The 14,974-nt window shown below is 50.1% G+C and overlaps 5 protein-coding genes across 5 annotated transcripts; 2 read left to right on the top strand and 3 right to left on the bottom strand.

Annotated features, from left to right (window-relative positions):
* Positions 1 to 454: 454 nt before the first annotated feature.
* On the top strand, positions 455 to 1,933 carry N7525_004815 (pheromone receptor; the record flags this gene model as incomplete). Its single annotated transcript, XM_002565435.1, has 2 exons — positions 455 to 1,010; positions 1,080 to 1,933. 2 exons carry the CDS (start codon positions 455 to 457, stop codon positions 1,931 to 1,933), a joined length of 1,410 nt encoding a protein of 469 aa, XP_002565481.1.
* A 720-nt stretch (positions 1,934 to 2,653) lies between these two features.
* Positions 2,654 to 3,576, bottom strand: N7525_004814 (single-stranded DNA-binding protein; the record flags this gene model as incomplete). Its single annotated transcript, XM_002565436.2, has 3 exons — positions 2,654 to 2,712; positions 2,803 to 2,891; positions 3,287 to 3,576. 3 exons carry the CDS (start codon positions 3,574 to 3,576, stop codon positions 2,654 to 2,656), a joined length of 438 nt encoding a protein of 145 aa, XP_002565482.1.
* Positions 3,577 to 5,926: 2,350 nt separating this feature from the next.
* On the top strand, positions 5,927 to 11,416 carry N7525_004813 (uncharacterized protein; the record flags this gene model as incomplete). The annotated part of the gene is made up of 5 exons (XM_061213181.1): positions 5,927 to 6,435; positions 6,489 to 6,537; positions 6,593 to 6,980; positions 7,038 to 9,534; positions 10,261 to 11,416. The coding sequence occupies 5 exons, from the start codon at positions 5,927 to 5,929 to the stop codon at positions 11,414 to 11,416; spliced, it is 4,599 nt and encodes a 1,532-aa protein (XP_061070202.1).
* Positions 11,417 to 12,229: 813 nt separating this feature from the next.
* On the bottom strand, positions 12,230 to 14,222 carry N7525_004812 (cytochrome P450; the record flags this gene model as incomplete). Its single annotated transcript, XM_002565439.2, has 7 exons — positions 12,230 to 12,626; positions 12,701 to 12,972; positions 13,026 to 13,273; positions 13,334 to 13,485; positions 13,553 to 13,744; positions 13,821 to 13,953; positions 14,024 to 14,222. The coding sequence occupies 7 exons, from the start codon at positions 14,220 to 14,222 to the stop codon at positions 12,230 to 12,232; spliced, it is 1,593 nt and encodes a 530-aa protein (XP_002565485.1).
* A 441-nt stretch (positions 14,223 to 14,663) lies between these two features.
* Positions 14,664 to 14,924, bottom strand: N7525_004811 (uncharacterized protein; the record flags this gene model as incomplete). The annotated part of the gene is made up of 1 exon (XM_061213180.1): positions 14,664 to 14,924. One exon carries the CDS (start codon positions 14,922 to 14,924, stop codon positions 14,664 to 14,666), a length of 261 nt encoding a protein of 86 aa, XP_061070201.1.
* Between the last annotated feature and the right edge of the window lie 50 nt (positions 14,925 to 14,974).

The following is a 14,974-nucleotide window of genomic DNA, read 5'->3' as shown; positions in this document are numbered from 1 at the left end:
CAACCTACACTCCACACCTATGTGCTTCGTATTTCTTTATTCATCTTCTTTCATCTTCTTTATTTTCTTTATTGCAAGTCGTTGAGTCTAATTCAATGCTAATCCAATGGATAGGTTTCTCTGTCTGCCGCAAAACATGTCAAGGCCTGATGTCCCCGGCGGGTTTTGTCTCTGCGGCCCATACATTCTTCGTGAATAGCACCCGACTTCACTCAAGGCATGATGTCTTGAGCTGTGAATCAACCTCCTGATTCTCACTATTCAGATTTCAATAAGACATCGTCCCTCAATCGTATCCCCTGGCCGGGTATACATCCTTCAGCGAGGGAGGATGGTTTTATCCCATCCTTCTTTCTTTCATCCTATCTCTTCGTTTACTTGAGCAGTTCACTGAAGAATTAGAGACGCAGATTACCGAGATACTCGTTTTAATCTCTGTTTTACATCTGCCGTCATGGATATTCACCAAAGACACCCTCAGGCCGTGGCTCTGCCAATCCTGTCTTCTTTCTCTATTGCTCTCGCCATTCCACCATTAATTCTGCATGGAAAGAACCGCAACTTCCCTGCTACCAGTCTGATCTTTTGGTCAATCCTCCTCAACTTGTTCAACATCACCAACGCCCTTATATGGCCCACGGACAACGTGGCGTCGTGGTGGGATGGGGCTGGCCTCTGTGATATCGAGGTCAAGTTTATGGCTGCCGGCTATGTGGGCATTCCAGGAAGTCTGGCATGCATCTTCCGAAGCCTTGCAATTGTACTGGACACAGACCGGGCCACATTAGTCCCGAGCAAAGGTCAACGCTGGCGCAATCAGTTCATGGAGATTCTGTTCTGCGTGGCTGTTCCAGTCATTGCAATGATCACGCATATCGTCTGGCAGAAGAGTCGATACCTGCTATTTGCCATCTCGGGATGTGTGAACAACTTCGACGAGAGCTGGGTCAGTCTCGTCTTTGCATGGATCTGGCCGCCGATCATCTGCCTCATTGCAGCATACTATTGCTGTAAGTATACTCCCAACTTCCTCCATAAAAAAAGATACGAAAAGCACACCAACTGACTAAAAGTTCCAGGCCTGGTCCTCATCCGCGTACACAAGTACAGAAACGACTTCGCAAACATCCTCCGCGCTTCTAGCAGCAATCTCAGCAAATCCCGCTTCCTCCGCCTCTTCTTCCTCGCCCTATCAATGCTCGTCTGTATCCTCCCACTCCAAGGCTATGTCGTCTACGCCGACATAATGCTCTCCCTCCCCTGGCATCCCTACTCCTGGAGCAAAATCCACAACGGAGAATGGAATACCATCGCCAAAGTCCCCATCGACGGCACCGTCTTCTTCGACCGCTGGACCCCCGTCGCATCAGGCTTCATGATCTTCATCTTCTTCGGCTTTGGCCGCGACGCAACCCGCATGTACCGCACAGTCTTCTGGTATCTCGGACTGGGCTACTGCTTCCCGAGCATCCAGCCCCCAACAGAGACACACAGCACCGCGCATTCCCCGGCGCACGCCTCAACAGCAACCACCCTCGTCGGCAGCATCAGCTCCCGTGCCAAATTGTTGTTCTCGCGCCAGAAGGAATCCATCGCCACTTTTGTGTCGGCGCGTGCTACATACAACGATCTTGAAAAGGGCACCTCTTCCACCTTATCCCGTCACAGCGACGGAAAGTCGACCAAGAAGTCTCGATGGAGTAACTTGCCCTGGTCGCTCTTTAACAGACGTCAGACACGTCAGGATGTCGATGGGACACTGCTGGATGATCTCCCCGGCGGTACCTCGCAGACTGTCTGCACAAATGCTTGGGCTAGTCGCCGTGATAGTCGGGACTTGTCCAGTGGGCCGACTTCACCGGAGCAAAATAGAGATTTCATTCATGTGCGGCAGGTTATTAGCCAGCAGAGTGAGGTTAGGGCTCAGGTCTAGTGGGCTTGTTCGTTCTTCGGATTGTTCCGAGGATTGCAGTGGCTTATTACGGTTCTTCTAATCTTGCCTTTACGTTAGTCTGGGGTCGTGGGGTTCTGCTGTACACGAAAGTAGTAATACTAAGTACCATAACACATAATAGGGAGGCTCGGCAAAATGGAAATGAATGAATTTGTTTGAATCTGTTTCTGCTTGGACTGTATGTTCCATACACCCAGCTTCTGCCATGCACTCGTCCCATCCACCCACACGCGGGCATATCGCCTGTCTGCTCCTCTCTTATCACATCTATGGACGTCTCTTTTGATTTCTGGTACAAATCAGACGAAATGCAGTCAGCGGCTTGGGAAAAGGCTTACCGGGCCTTATTTGGTCTGTTCGAGCATTACTTCTACAATGTTCGCTCGTTGTGCTTGACGATGCATATGCATATGCCGGCCTGGGAGGAGGTGAGAGGGAGGCTAAACGATGGCGGGATAAACGACATTCATAAAAGTCACAGGTAGAATTCAGAAAAGCCAGTGTTTGAGCCAGGAATCGAGCTTTAGCATACTTAGAGTGTACGCGTACTACACATGCTACCAAGATCTCGACTACAAAACGAAGTGTATTCAGGGTATAATCGTACAATATTATCACACCGCGAAGGAGGATTCACTCAACACAGCCCCAAAATGAAAGCAACAAATTCAGGTTGATACAGAGCCTTAATCAAACAATTTAGTGAGACTCGTCAGAGTGGCCGCCGTTATCGGGTCGCTTAAGGACCTCGAGAGTGCCTAGAGGAGTGTTAGATTGAATTTTGGTTTTGTTTCCCCCTCTTGTTTCCGCAGAGTGAAAGCAAACTGAGAAAACGGGAATCGACATACGCTGCACAACGTTTAGAGAGGACCGGGTCTGGCCCTCGGAATCTTCCCAGGTGGCCATTTTGGCATCGCCCTCGACGTACAGGAGGGTTCTATGTGGACAAAGTTAGCTTATCTGCATTAATCCCAGGTTCAAGTTACTGCATTGATGCAAATGGGCAGAGGCAACTGAGCAAGGCAATTGTAGGGTAATCCCATAACCCCACCCCCTACTGCTCAAGGACGAACATGACAGAGTCATGTCTCATCCGAAGGCGCCTCGCTTCATCGCCAAATCACATGGCCTAAGTCCAAACATGCCCACACGATCCCATTGCAGACTTCAAGCGCGAGCGCAAGCTCTCGCTCTCGATCCGCATAGACCGCGCGGACGTGCCGGACCCAATCGGCACGATATAGCAACAAAACACTCGCGGACAAGACGCCATTCAAACATGCAGTACTGTGTCGCATACAAGCCAGAAATATATCAAGGGCAGCGACTTACCCCTTCTGCAAGCCAAGGACGAAATCGCGCTGGGAGCCCTCGGGGACGAAGTTCGTGATGCGCCACCAGCTCGTCTGGCGGTTATCGCGGGGGCCGTGGGATGTGGCGATGTTGTACTTGACGATCTCCTGGCCGGAGGAGGTGGCATGGAGCTCGGGCTCTGCGCCGAGGCGGCCCGTGAGGGTCAAGCGGGCGATGGAGTGGGCGGGCGAGGAGCTGAAGGCGCGGGCGGCCTGGGGGGCATTGGTCATGCGCAGGGCAGGGCGCAGAGAGGAGAAAAAGGCAGACATGGTTGGATGGAGGATGTTGAATTATTAGATTATAAAGTATAGCAAGGATGGGTTCATCGGGATTTGTTTTGGCGTGTTGATGTCGATAACGACACGTGATCTAGGGGGTTACCGCTTTCGGATGTGATATGACATAGACACTACATCCACCTGGGGTATGGATTTATTTAGGCTGGCTATTACTGTAACTGTGACTGTGGCTCTATTATGGGTTGAGTCAAGGATTTGGATGAAATTGAGACCTCCTTGGGAATGGAGTTGGTACAGAGTGCTCCGTAGTCATTTTCGAGCTCATAAGCTCATACCCGATAGCTATAGCTTTAGCTATAACAAGAGCATTTCACGTTTCCACGCCACAGATAATACAGTAAACCCACTGGATATGTTGTTGGCAGCCCTCTTGCTCTTTCACACCATGCTCCTTATTGGGAAGCGTAGTATTGACCATCACCTCATTAGAAACCCACCTTCAAACCAGTCATTCCACTCTGGTTCTCCATTGGAACTCCAAGCTTTCCTTGATTTTGTAAGTGCCCCCAATCATAAGATGTCATTGTCAGTCTTGCCCGACTTGTGCTGCAGGCAATCACTTATGACGTTGGAAGGCCTTGAAATATGTACTCCGTTTAACTTGAAATGAGGTCGGCCTCCGTTTATGCTTGCAGCATTACCTTCTTTCTTCCTGTCGATTATTGCGGCCGATGCCTACATATGTAGGTGTAATCCTAGAGAGGAAGTTTCGTTATTCTGATTGATGCGCAATGTCCGGAAGCCCTGTTCAGGTGGATCTCCAGGCTCGCATCCCATAAATTAGTCATCGTACACGTGATCCATGATACGGCCTCGTCAGCCCTGGAGTGATTCTGGGCTGACCCCGTAAAAGGGGCCTGCTAGGATCACCCTCGCAGACACTTTCCTGTCCATACAATATATACTCCATACTCCGTACTCCATAGGTGCATATCTACTCCGTACGGGAGCAGACAGCTATAGGCGTCGGAATTATAAATCCAGCGTCTCCCGTTCCGAGTCGAAATAAAAAGCAAGGACCGAAAAAGTAAAGTAATGCAAATCAAATGACGAGCCTCACTCTATTATTTTGAAGTCGTACGCCATGTGAACGCCAACACGAACACACCAGGCTATATTCTTTTCAGCCTACAACAAATCATATCACAATCCATCACATCCGACAGTCCCGCAAAGATTGTACGGAGTACCGAGTACGAAGTACTCCGTCCAAGTGCACAATTGTACAATGTGTACAAGGCCAGGCACACCAAACTGGAAATGGCAGCCGATAGGCAGATCGGCTAGGGGTCAGATCCCAGTGGAGATGCCGCAATATCGCTGATTGAGTGAACCGGACCGAAGATAAATTAAGATAACTGTTGTCTCAGATGTACTCCTTGCATTGTCAATTAGCGGCCCAACCACGTCGCTGCGGAGGGGGCGTTTGCGAGTCAACAATGGGCTAACATGACGAAGACGGCCTGGACCTGCAGGTATCTGCATGACAATGGTGAGATTGGTCAAGTCAAAAGGTCGAAGTTAAATTCGTCAAAATCTTCGCCAAATTTGTAGAATCGATAGATCGCCTATGATAGTCAAAGCGCGGCGCCACCCGTGAGAACTGAGTCTGCTATTTTTCTTTCACCGCAATCTGTGGAGATGAATATCAAGGACGGTGTGTAGTTACCATCTAACAGGGATGAAATGACAGCTCACTTGCATATGCAATGCGTTGTTCAACGGCTTAAAGAAGAGAACACGAAAAAAAAAAAAAAAAAAAAAAAAAACAAATCATCCAACAGAGCCATGGTTAATGACAAAAAGATAATTCAGCCACAATATGGAGATGGGGAGATCTTCTCTCTCTTCTCTTTGGTCCGTGTCGGTGCTGGTCCCAGTTGATCGAAGATGATTGCTGGCTCGATCGGCAATTTCCTCGATCGGTGGGGACAAAAGTAGATAGTTCAGGTACAATCGCGTTTTTAAATATTTTATTGTCCTCTTAGATTCCTCGCTGCGTCCATCTTTCGTGCTAATAAACTCAAAATGTGGTTCTTTTCTCTCTTTTGTTGTACGTGTTTTCGTTTATATGTACGGAGTAGGCTTAGGGCTAGTCGTTGCTGTCTTTTCTCCCCTTACCCTATAATGTGTCCCTGGCGCCACGTCAATTAATTCTTTTCTTTTTCTATTAATTATTAATATTCGTGTATTCCCTCCGTCTATATTGATTTCGCGCGCGAACCGTATGACTAACAGGGATATGTGAAAGACGTGCTGGTCTTACCATAACCAAGGACGTTTCTCTACGGAGAATCAATTGGATTTCGCTTAAGTCAAGATGCGGTGGTCTTTGCTGTTCACCTTAATAGTGTCCCTGTTCCTACTGGGGACATTGGCAGCGCCGACTTCAAGCCCGACACGACGCGATATTGGAGGCGCCAACCTTGAAGCTAGACAGGAAAATGAAACGGATCCTACAACGGAGAATGCTACCGAGGCTACAACCGCAAGTCAAACAGATGCATCAAAAACAGCTACCGATGCATCTACAGCTACCGAAGCTACAGCGACAGATGCTACTGCCTCGACTACCAGCTCGACCGCTGCTACAACCAATGCCACAACCAATGCTACGACGACGACTTCTGCTGCTTCTGCTACCTCGACTGTTCCCTCGCTCGATGGAACAACTCCCTCTTCTCAGCAGCAAACCGCAAATTCCTCTAGACCAACCTACTCTGGCGGCCTGCCAATCAAACCGACAATCACGCCGGCATGGGGTGTTGGGGGATTTATATTAATAGCACTGGGGGCTGTTCTGACTTTCATTGGTGTCCGCAAACAATGGTATTCAATCTTCGACTCTTGGATGCTAATATCTTTTGCTAACAAAAGAAAAGGGTCCAAATCTTCCTCTCGACTGCATTCCTTAGCGCTCTGGGAGTTACCGTGAGTTCTATACCTGGAAAGTAGTAAAGAACGGAACTAACCAATCCCCATACAGGTCCTCATTATCTATGTAATGAGCCCACCGGTCAGCAACGCCGTGCAGGGTGGCTATCTCGTCGCCGCCTTCTTCACCGGCGCTGTGTTCGGCGGCCTATCGCTCGTCTTCAGAGAAATCTGCGAGGGACTGGGCTGCCTTCTGGGCGGTTTCTGTCTGAGCATGTGGCTCCTTTCCTTGAAATCCGGCGGTCTTCTAACCGAGGGCGGGCCCAAGGCCGGCATGATCATTGCCTTTACTGTGGGATTGTACTCCCTATCATTCAGCCACTATACACGGCCCTACGGGCTGATCGGATGCACGTCGTTCGCCGGTGCAACTGCCCTGGTTCTTGGGATCGATTGCTACAGCAGAGCTGGCCTGAAAGAGTTCTGGTTATATATTTGGGGTAAGTCTAACTTTTTCTTTTGGGTTCCATACTGCTCCTAGTTGTTGACGAACCTAGGATTGAACCAAAACGCCTTCCCCCTTCGAACGGACACCTATCCCGTTACACGCGGTATTCGTGTTGAGCTAGCCGCGACTATTATTATTGCTGTTCTCGGGGTGATCTCCCAGGTCAGACTCTGGAATCTCATCAAGGAGCGCAGAGCCAAGGAAGAAAATGCCCGCCGGGAACGCACCCGAAAGATCGAAGAAGAAGATGCCGAAGTCGGTCGCCGCCTCGAGGAGAAGAACATCCAAGAGCGCGCTGAATGGGAACTCATTTACGGAAACGGAAACGGAAAGCCTGATAGCAAGACTGTCTCGGTTTCGGAGACTGCTGTCGGTGACTCCCGACGGGGGTCGGATGGGTTCGAGTCATCTGAGAACGGCAAGGAGGGTGATATCGAGCTGAAGGAAATTCCGAGCCCAGATGCTTCTGGCAGCGAAAAGAACCGTCAGGGTGAAAACGATGCTCGTGAACTCGAGGCTGTGCCGGAGGAGGATTCATCCCAGCAGGGTCAGTCACGGGATGCAGATGAGGAAAAGGGCGCCGAGAAGGAGCGTCAATGTGAAGGAAAGACCCCGAGACCTATTACACCTGTTATTACTCATGTCCTTGGTGAGGGCAATGATGACTCCTCTGAGCACGGTGCTGAAATCGGCTCGGAGGTTGGTACGCCGCGCTCCAAACGGTTTTCTGGCAGAGAAATGTTGAACCGGCTCTCTTGGCGGAACAGCAACGGCGTGGTGATAGTTTCACAGTCTCAGGAGAATCTGGTGGCTCATGATGATGCCAGTTCTTCTGTACGGGGAGTTGTGGATGATCTCCATGAGGTGAGCGTTGGTTGTCCGAGTGTTATCTCGGATGCGGAGGTCCACGACCATGGGCAAACGCAAAAAGAAATTAAGGCCGAGCTAGCTCCAGAGAAGGACTCTGCGGATGCGGAGGTTAAGTCAAATGTTGGTTCACCAGACGTCCAAAATGCTGGACTCCGTGTGGATACGGCCACAGCGCAAACAGAGACCGAGAAAGTGATCACCGAAGAAACCACTGTCAGTCAGCCTATTCAACAGGTGTCTCCCGTCGAGAGCACTGTTATTGCCGACAGTCCGTTTGAGAATTCTGGCATTTCCGAAGTGTCAGAGAAGCCCCAATCACCGGAAACCCCCGCAACAGATGTTCAAGGAGAGGAAGTCAAGTCCACAGCTACATTGCAGCCGTCACCTTTGAACGATACTGAAGGGGGAAAGGTGAACGAGGCCAATGAAGATCTACCTCCTACTACTAAAACCGTTAAATCCGAGTCTATCCCTGAATCGAAAGTTGTATCTTTGCCCGAGCCCAAGGTTGAGCCAGAGATCAAAGTGCTCAGGAAACTGGATGCATCAACCGTGAAATGCATACCTGAGCAAACATCACGAGTGATTCACTCGTACCGCACAAACGAATGGGCCAAGCATCTCGCAGATGCTGACACTCCTGAGATGGAGCCAATTGAGTTCGAACCCGAACCGGAGGCAGAAGACTCAGAAGAAGTTCGCGAGACTGCAGCATTTGTTGATGTAGGCAGTCTTCTCCAGACGCCTCTTACCGCACAACCACCACCAATCGTGAACAGATCTGAATTTGATGATACGGAAAATCAAGAATCTGCCTACGTCTCACCGTTGCCCTCGCCGGATATTCCCCGATCCAAGACGCGGACAGGCACCCAAGGTCTCACCAATGCGAATCCAACTTTAAGCCGGAACAACTCGACAGTTTCAGTCAACATGCTTCGGTCATCTTCTGGCCCTCTTCCAACTCAGGAACCGGGGTTGCCATCGATGCGCAGCACGTCGACTCCCCTGTTGACAATCACTACTCCCAACGAGCCCAAAGAAACAGTGCCATCACCACGCTGGAACGGACCACCTCCTCTCCTCGCAGTCCGCCAGAACATGGTCCGAAACCGCATGTCGTCGACATCAGACCGCTTCGATCCCTGGGCCGCACGGAACATATCCCGCCAATCCCTACCTGAAATGGCGCACCTCGTCTCCCCAATTTCACCACCGCTCTCCATCCCCGAAGAAACGGACACAGAACATGAACAAGCCCAACCCAACGACGACGACATTCCACTTTCCAAGCGGCGTGCACTGCTACAACGCCAGACTGTGCAGTCCCCATCTGCATTAACACTGGACAACCTCGAGGCTGCCCAATTCCCTGGATACTTCCAGCCAGCTCCCGCCGAGCTGAACCGGTCTGCATCAAGAATGGCAGCATGGCGACAATCGGTCCGCGAAGATATCACCCAAAAAAGAGATCCTTTGGCCATCCAGTCCCAGCCTCTCAGCCCGGTCAGTCCCCCCGACCAGCGGCGCAGTACATGGAACTCTGTGCAGCAGATGCGCGACGCCTCGTCTATTCAGCTGGGCGATGCCATTGCAGACGGCATGCAGCGTGGCAACATGACGGATCTACACCGTCAGGCAATGCGGCGGATGCAGGCTTCGGCGAATCGAAAGCTGTAGTGCCCAAGGATGGCCCATTGATTTTACTCGATACCCTTTGCTTTGTGTGTTTTTGTTGTTATTACATACCATGGCGAATGTGCCTTTCCCACGACTTTATGAAGTATCTATTGCATCCATGTCTATAACCTCTATTTGATAATGTATATTTTTATATTTTTATACTTTTACCCAGTGCCTACACAAGCTCCATGCAGCAAGTAAGACGGCTATCCCGAGCACAGCCGAGACCTGGACTGAAATGAAATGCAGTTCGTCATTGTACAATAAAGCAATAGTACGTCTATTAGCGTTTGCTAGAGGCATACTATACCCAATAAAAGCCGAGATGAAACAAGGGACGGTGGATTAATCACAGTGAAACTGGGGGGCAAACGGCTCGCATATATATTATTGGATTGGATGTATCCCTTTCGAGTCTCTGTTGATATAAGATGTAAGGTCCTTTTTCACCAGTTTCCTATTCCTGTTGAATATTTAGAATGTCGAGATTATATACGCCAAGCAAGCTTCTATAAGGATTTATCAGGATTTCATCTCGAATTTCGCCAATTCAAATCCAACGTCTTTCTTTTCCCCTAATTCTTTTCTAATTCTATTTCTTACACTCGTTTATTGCATGTCCTCCACATAGGGCACTTTTTCCTTGGCCGATCTCCCCATCTCCGCTTTCTCCCCCATCTCCTTTCTCCCCTCAAAACGGCGTCCTTAAAATTCCCCAGACCTCTAAGGGAGGAAGAAACACACTGTTACCCACAACAATTCCTAACGGGGCCATCAACCAATCGCGCCCCCGTGGAGTCAACTCCGTCGTTTGTTCGCGCCCAGCGGCGACAGTGCGTCCCGATCTCTGGCCCGCCGTCGCTTCTCCGCCCACCAGCAGTCCGGCTCGCAAACCCAGTCAACTACGTCCCACGAATAACCCCAATAACCGTCCGCCCGCACCAATCCGACGAAAGCCTCCCACTAGGCTTCGGCCACTCACGCGACGCCCATCCCCTCCTCAGCGTCCCAGAGCGACGCCGCAGCCGCCTAACCCCATCCCCGAGCAGCCTACTCGTCGAGCGCAGCCAGGGGGAAACAGAAAGTGGCCGGACTAGCATTGCCCTACCGCGACGACACCGCCGCAGCGAAGAATTCAACGAAATGGCCGCCGCGTTCGCGGGCAGCGCAGCGCGCGATACGGAGAACCTGCGTCCTCCCGAAGCTGTCCACCTCACGCAAAACGGCACTCGTCAGAATGATCGCCCCCGCCACGCCCAGTCACAGACTTCCCTCCGCTCCCAGTCTCAGATTGCCTCCGTTCCCTCGCATACCGGTCAGCCGCAGGCGGATGTTGCGGAGGAGCTTGCTTGGGGCCCGGCTCATCCTTGCTTCCCGCATGTTAATCCCCATGTGCCTGTCGGGTCGAGGGAGCATATGACAACGCGGGTGATTCGCATCCGGCGCGACTGGATGATTAAGGGTGATTTGGCGCCGACGTTTTCGAATCTGTATCCTGAGATTCTGGATCCATTGTTGTCGGAGCAGGAGTTCCGTCGGGTGATTTCTACCGTCAATGATGGTATTATCAAGGCGTTTGATCCGTTCAGTTTTCGGAATTGGTTCGATGGCGCGGTGGGGTTGTTGACTGGTTGGGTATGGGATGATCTCAATGGTCCCGCGACGAAAAGCCAGCTGCAGCATGTTGAGGCCTGGTTGGAGAATTGGAATCGTGAGGTCGGTGCTAAGGATGGTGTTCATATCTGGAGCTTGAGACGGACGGCGTACATGTCGCTTGATATCCAGATTCCCGATCCAAAGGTTGGCATCGTACCCAGTGAGGCACCTTCGGCTCCTAATACCAGGCCGAGTACTGGTATTGGGGCTGGGTCTTGATGGGGTCTGTCGGGCTGGAGTACGCCGTTTTGCTTTTGCTTTCTGATTGTTACATCTTTCTGATTTGTTCCCTTCCTGGGACCTCTGCATGATATCCATCCCGCGGCAGATTTTTTTTTTGACAATCTTTCCTTATATACCTTCGTCTTTGGAGGTTCTTTTAATCTTTTTGTGATCTAATATCTTTCTTTTACATTTCTTCTGTCAGCTTTGTCTACATATCCCTCTTGATCCTAGGGGCTACTTTACCCTGATTTCTTATTGTCATCTTCACTATGCCTTCGTGTCCATATCTGGCTGTAACACTGCATTCTCATAGACTTGCTACCATTCTGGAAAAGAATTACATCGTGGCTTTTCTTTCTCTCTTCAATACTCACATTGCTAAATCAACACGCTTATCACGCTAACCACATACGGCTTAGAGCCTCTGGAGGGAGCCTCTGGAGCCTCATCGTCCGTCCATTTACACTTCTACGTATTCTCAACTTCCCCTGTGCATACATGCACTTGCGAAATTGATTTCATCTACTTCCCCGTAATGGCGCTGAGGATTGATTGGGTACCTTTTCTTATATCATACGTTTCAAATCGGTTCTCTTTTTATACAATATTAGTATTACTATATTATCCATGGATACTAGTATTCCACACGACGGCAATCGGGGGTAGGCTTCCGTATAACCTATAGAATAGCTTTCTTGAGTCAGTGTTCCTTCGGTCACAAAACCCCAGCTAGCTTTAGAATAGCGAAACTGATGCCTCATGCTATCACAGTGAAATCCTTGAAACTTCACGAGTGTAGTACGATCTTTAACATCGGATATTTTGCAACTCGGACCCATCGCCCTGCTCCCAGGGATGTTCCTGCTCCACCGATAGGATCAGCTTTTCATGCGCAGCACTCCGGGGCGTAATCTGTAGCTTGAATTGCACCGGATGGCTGATAACCCCAGGCTGGAATTCTGGTTTTACATCCACCTCAGCACCGTCTTCCACGGGTTTGCTGATTTTAAACACCGACAGGGACTTTGCAACACTGAGCCATACTGTGTTGTCTGCCAAAATCCGGCCTGGGCAGACACGACGCCCAAAGCCGAATACGAAGGTGTGCGGGTCGAGTTCTGGGTCTCGGCCATCAATCTCCAGAAAACGGTCTGGCTTGAAGGCCATCGGATCGTGGTACAGCGCGGGGTCATGCATCATGCCCCTATTGTGCAGGTTAGAATATTGATCCTATAAACGAGACCATGGAAGGCCGATTCATCGCACATGGCAACTCACCAAATATTCGGCATAAGTATAGAACCTTTGGGAATATAATATCCATCGTACATGTCGTCGGTCGTCGACATATGTGGGATCCCCATCGGCAGTGCAGGGTGCCAACGGAAGACCTCCTTTACCACTGCATTAACATAAGGCATGCGATCACGATCTGCTATCGTGGGAAGTTGACCAGGGCCGATCACCCGGTCAATTTCATCCTGTGCATTATGTTGCACATCCGGGTTCAATGCCATGGCGAGGAAAAACGTCCCAACTGAAGACACGGTCTATTACATGTCAGCGGCAGTATCAGTTATAAGGACGCAGGGGAGTATCATACAGTGTCGGCGCCCGCGCCATAAAGCGATGCTGTTGTCCACCTAGCAACCAGTTCCTCCTCTGATCCAGAAGATGGAATCCCATTTAACCTAAATATATCGGAGAGGAATGATGGCTCGTACTTTCCATCTTCTGTCCGCTGCTGAACAAGTGCGTAAGGCTTTTTCGCGACATCCTCAAGGTTCTTTCTATATTCCTGCGCGGTTCGCTTGAAACCAGCGCCCGGAAACCAGGCAGGGACGTATTTCACTATTGGAATCAGCTTTTATGGTAAACAGATAAGAGGGAAAATGGTAAAGCGCAACTTACATGCCGGTATCAAATCTACAAGCCAAGTACCTGGTGTTGAAGCAATTGAGAATTGCTCAAGGGCCTCGTTGGCAAGGTTCACCAGTAGATCTTGGTTGTGCGGCTCAACCCTATAGCCATAGGCTATCCTGAGAATAACCGCTCCGGCCTCACTGCTTAATCATGTTATTATCTATATCCTTTTTTTGGGGCACTGGGAGTATTGGGGGAATCACTGACGTCTGGATGTGCTCCGTGAGTTTTCCTTGGTCTTTCAAAACACGCCACAGAAAGCGATCGGTTTCCACCTCTTGCAGCCGAGCATACTGTGAGATGGCCAGCTCTGAACCAAAATATGGTTTTAGAAGCTTCCGATATGCTTTGAACCGTTGGGTGTATGGTTGCATAGATAACGCATGGCCCCAACCAACCCTGTTAAGCTGTTAATATAAGCTCCAATAGTCTATTTGTTCTAGACTTAAAATTGGAAAGGGATTTGTGAAATTACATTTCAGATGCGAAAACCATATGCGGTCGTGACGAGTACAGAGAGGCGCGTTTGCGTAACAGCTCTGACGCTGTCCGTGTATCATTAAGGATTACGAGCGTCTGTCCCATCACCGTAACGGAACTGATGGGCCCTACAGGCGCCTTTTCATATTAGCAACAAGAAAAGCAAGACAACAGTCAACCGTAGCTTCTTGAGCCTACCATATAGGTCTTTGTGCTTTAGCCAATGCATCCAATCTTGCACACCTGGAGGCGGCAGGTCGGCGATGTTACCCACGATTGGCTTAGGCTGTGGGCCTGGGGGCAGTGGCCCTAGAGGTGTTTTGCGTCTCATCCATATCCTCGCGATAAGAAAAGCGAGTAGTCCCAGTATAGCGCTCAAGAGTGCCTTGAACGACATGTTGACAGGCCACAAAATGTAAGTGTGGTAATCGGAGAAAGAAAAATGAAAGTCCTAATCGCACTTGAGTACGGGCCCACTTGTGGCTGCTTTACTCATATTACTCCGTAGTCTCTGGTGCTTTTAGCCTTCTGCATCACGCGGCGCTCATGCACCCCAAGGCTGTACTTTCGCTGAGGACCCCGCCGTTCAATGCTCGCTGAACGAACCACAAGCCTCCAATATCTGCTATGCATCCCCGAAAGGCCTCGACCCCTTTTCGAAGGCCGTGAGGCGAACGGATCTGGTACCGTCAAAAAATAACGCTAGACCGCATTTACCCCTGACGAATATGACAGCTTAGCGAAAGCAAACTTATGGGGGCAATGATCTGCGAAGATGTCAACAAATAAATGCTCAATCATCGGTTTTTTCCCCCTTCGGCTATAAGACCAGCTGACGCTAGAGTAGCAAGATACTCCACATGCATTCGATGTCATGGCAGCCCTTGCCCAGGTGAAGGGTAAGACTCCATAAAAGACGCTTACGGATTCCAAAGCCGGTTGCCCCAGGCGTTTTTATTGGTTGGCTTTGCTTGACCCACCCGTGGTGAACCAAGGGGACGGCAATGCAGAAACATGGTGGGGCCTCTGATCCTTCTGTGTTGGCGATGGTCGCGCATGCCGCAGCTGGCCATGTGGGAGCCACACGGCTGGGACGCATTGTTGATGTCATGGTCAGGACGCATCTATAGAGTATTGCCTCTTGAAAGG

The sequence above is a fragment of the Penicillium rubens genome (genome assembly GCF_028828025.1).
Source record: "Penicillium rubens strain IBT 27055 chromosome Unknown utg000002l_segment0_segment0, whole genome shotgun sequence".
Classification (NCBI taxonomy): Eukaryota; Fungi; Ascomycota; class Eurotiomycetes; order Eurotiales; family Aspergillaceae; genus Penicillium; species Penicillium rubens.
Note: the sequence above shows the minus strand (reverse complement) of the source record. Positions and strands in the feature narration are given on the sequence as shown.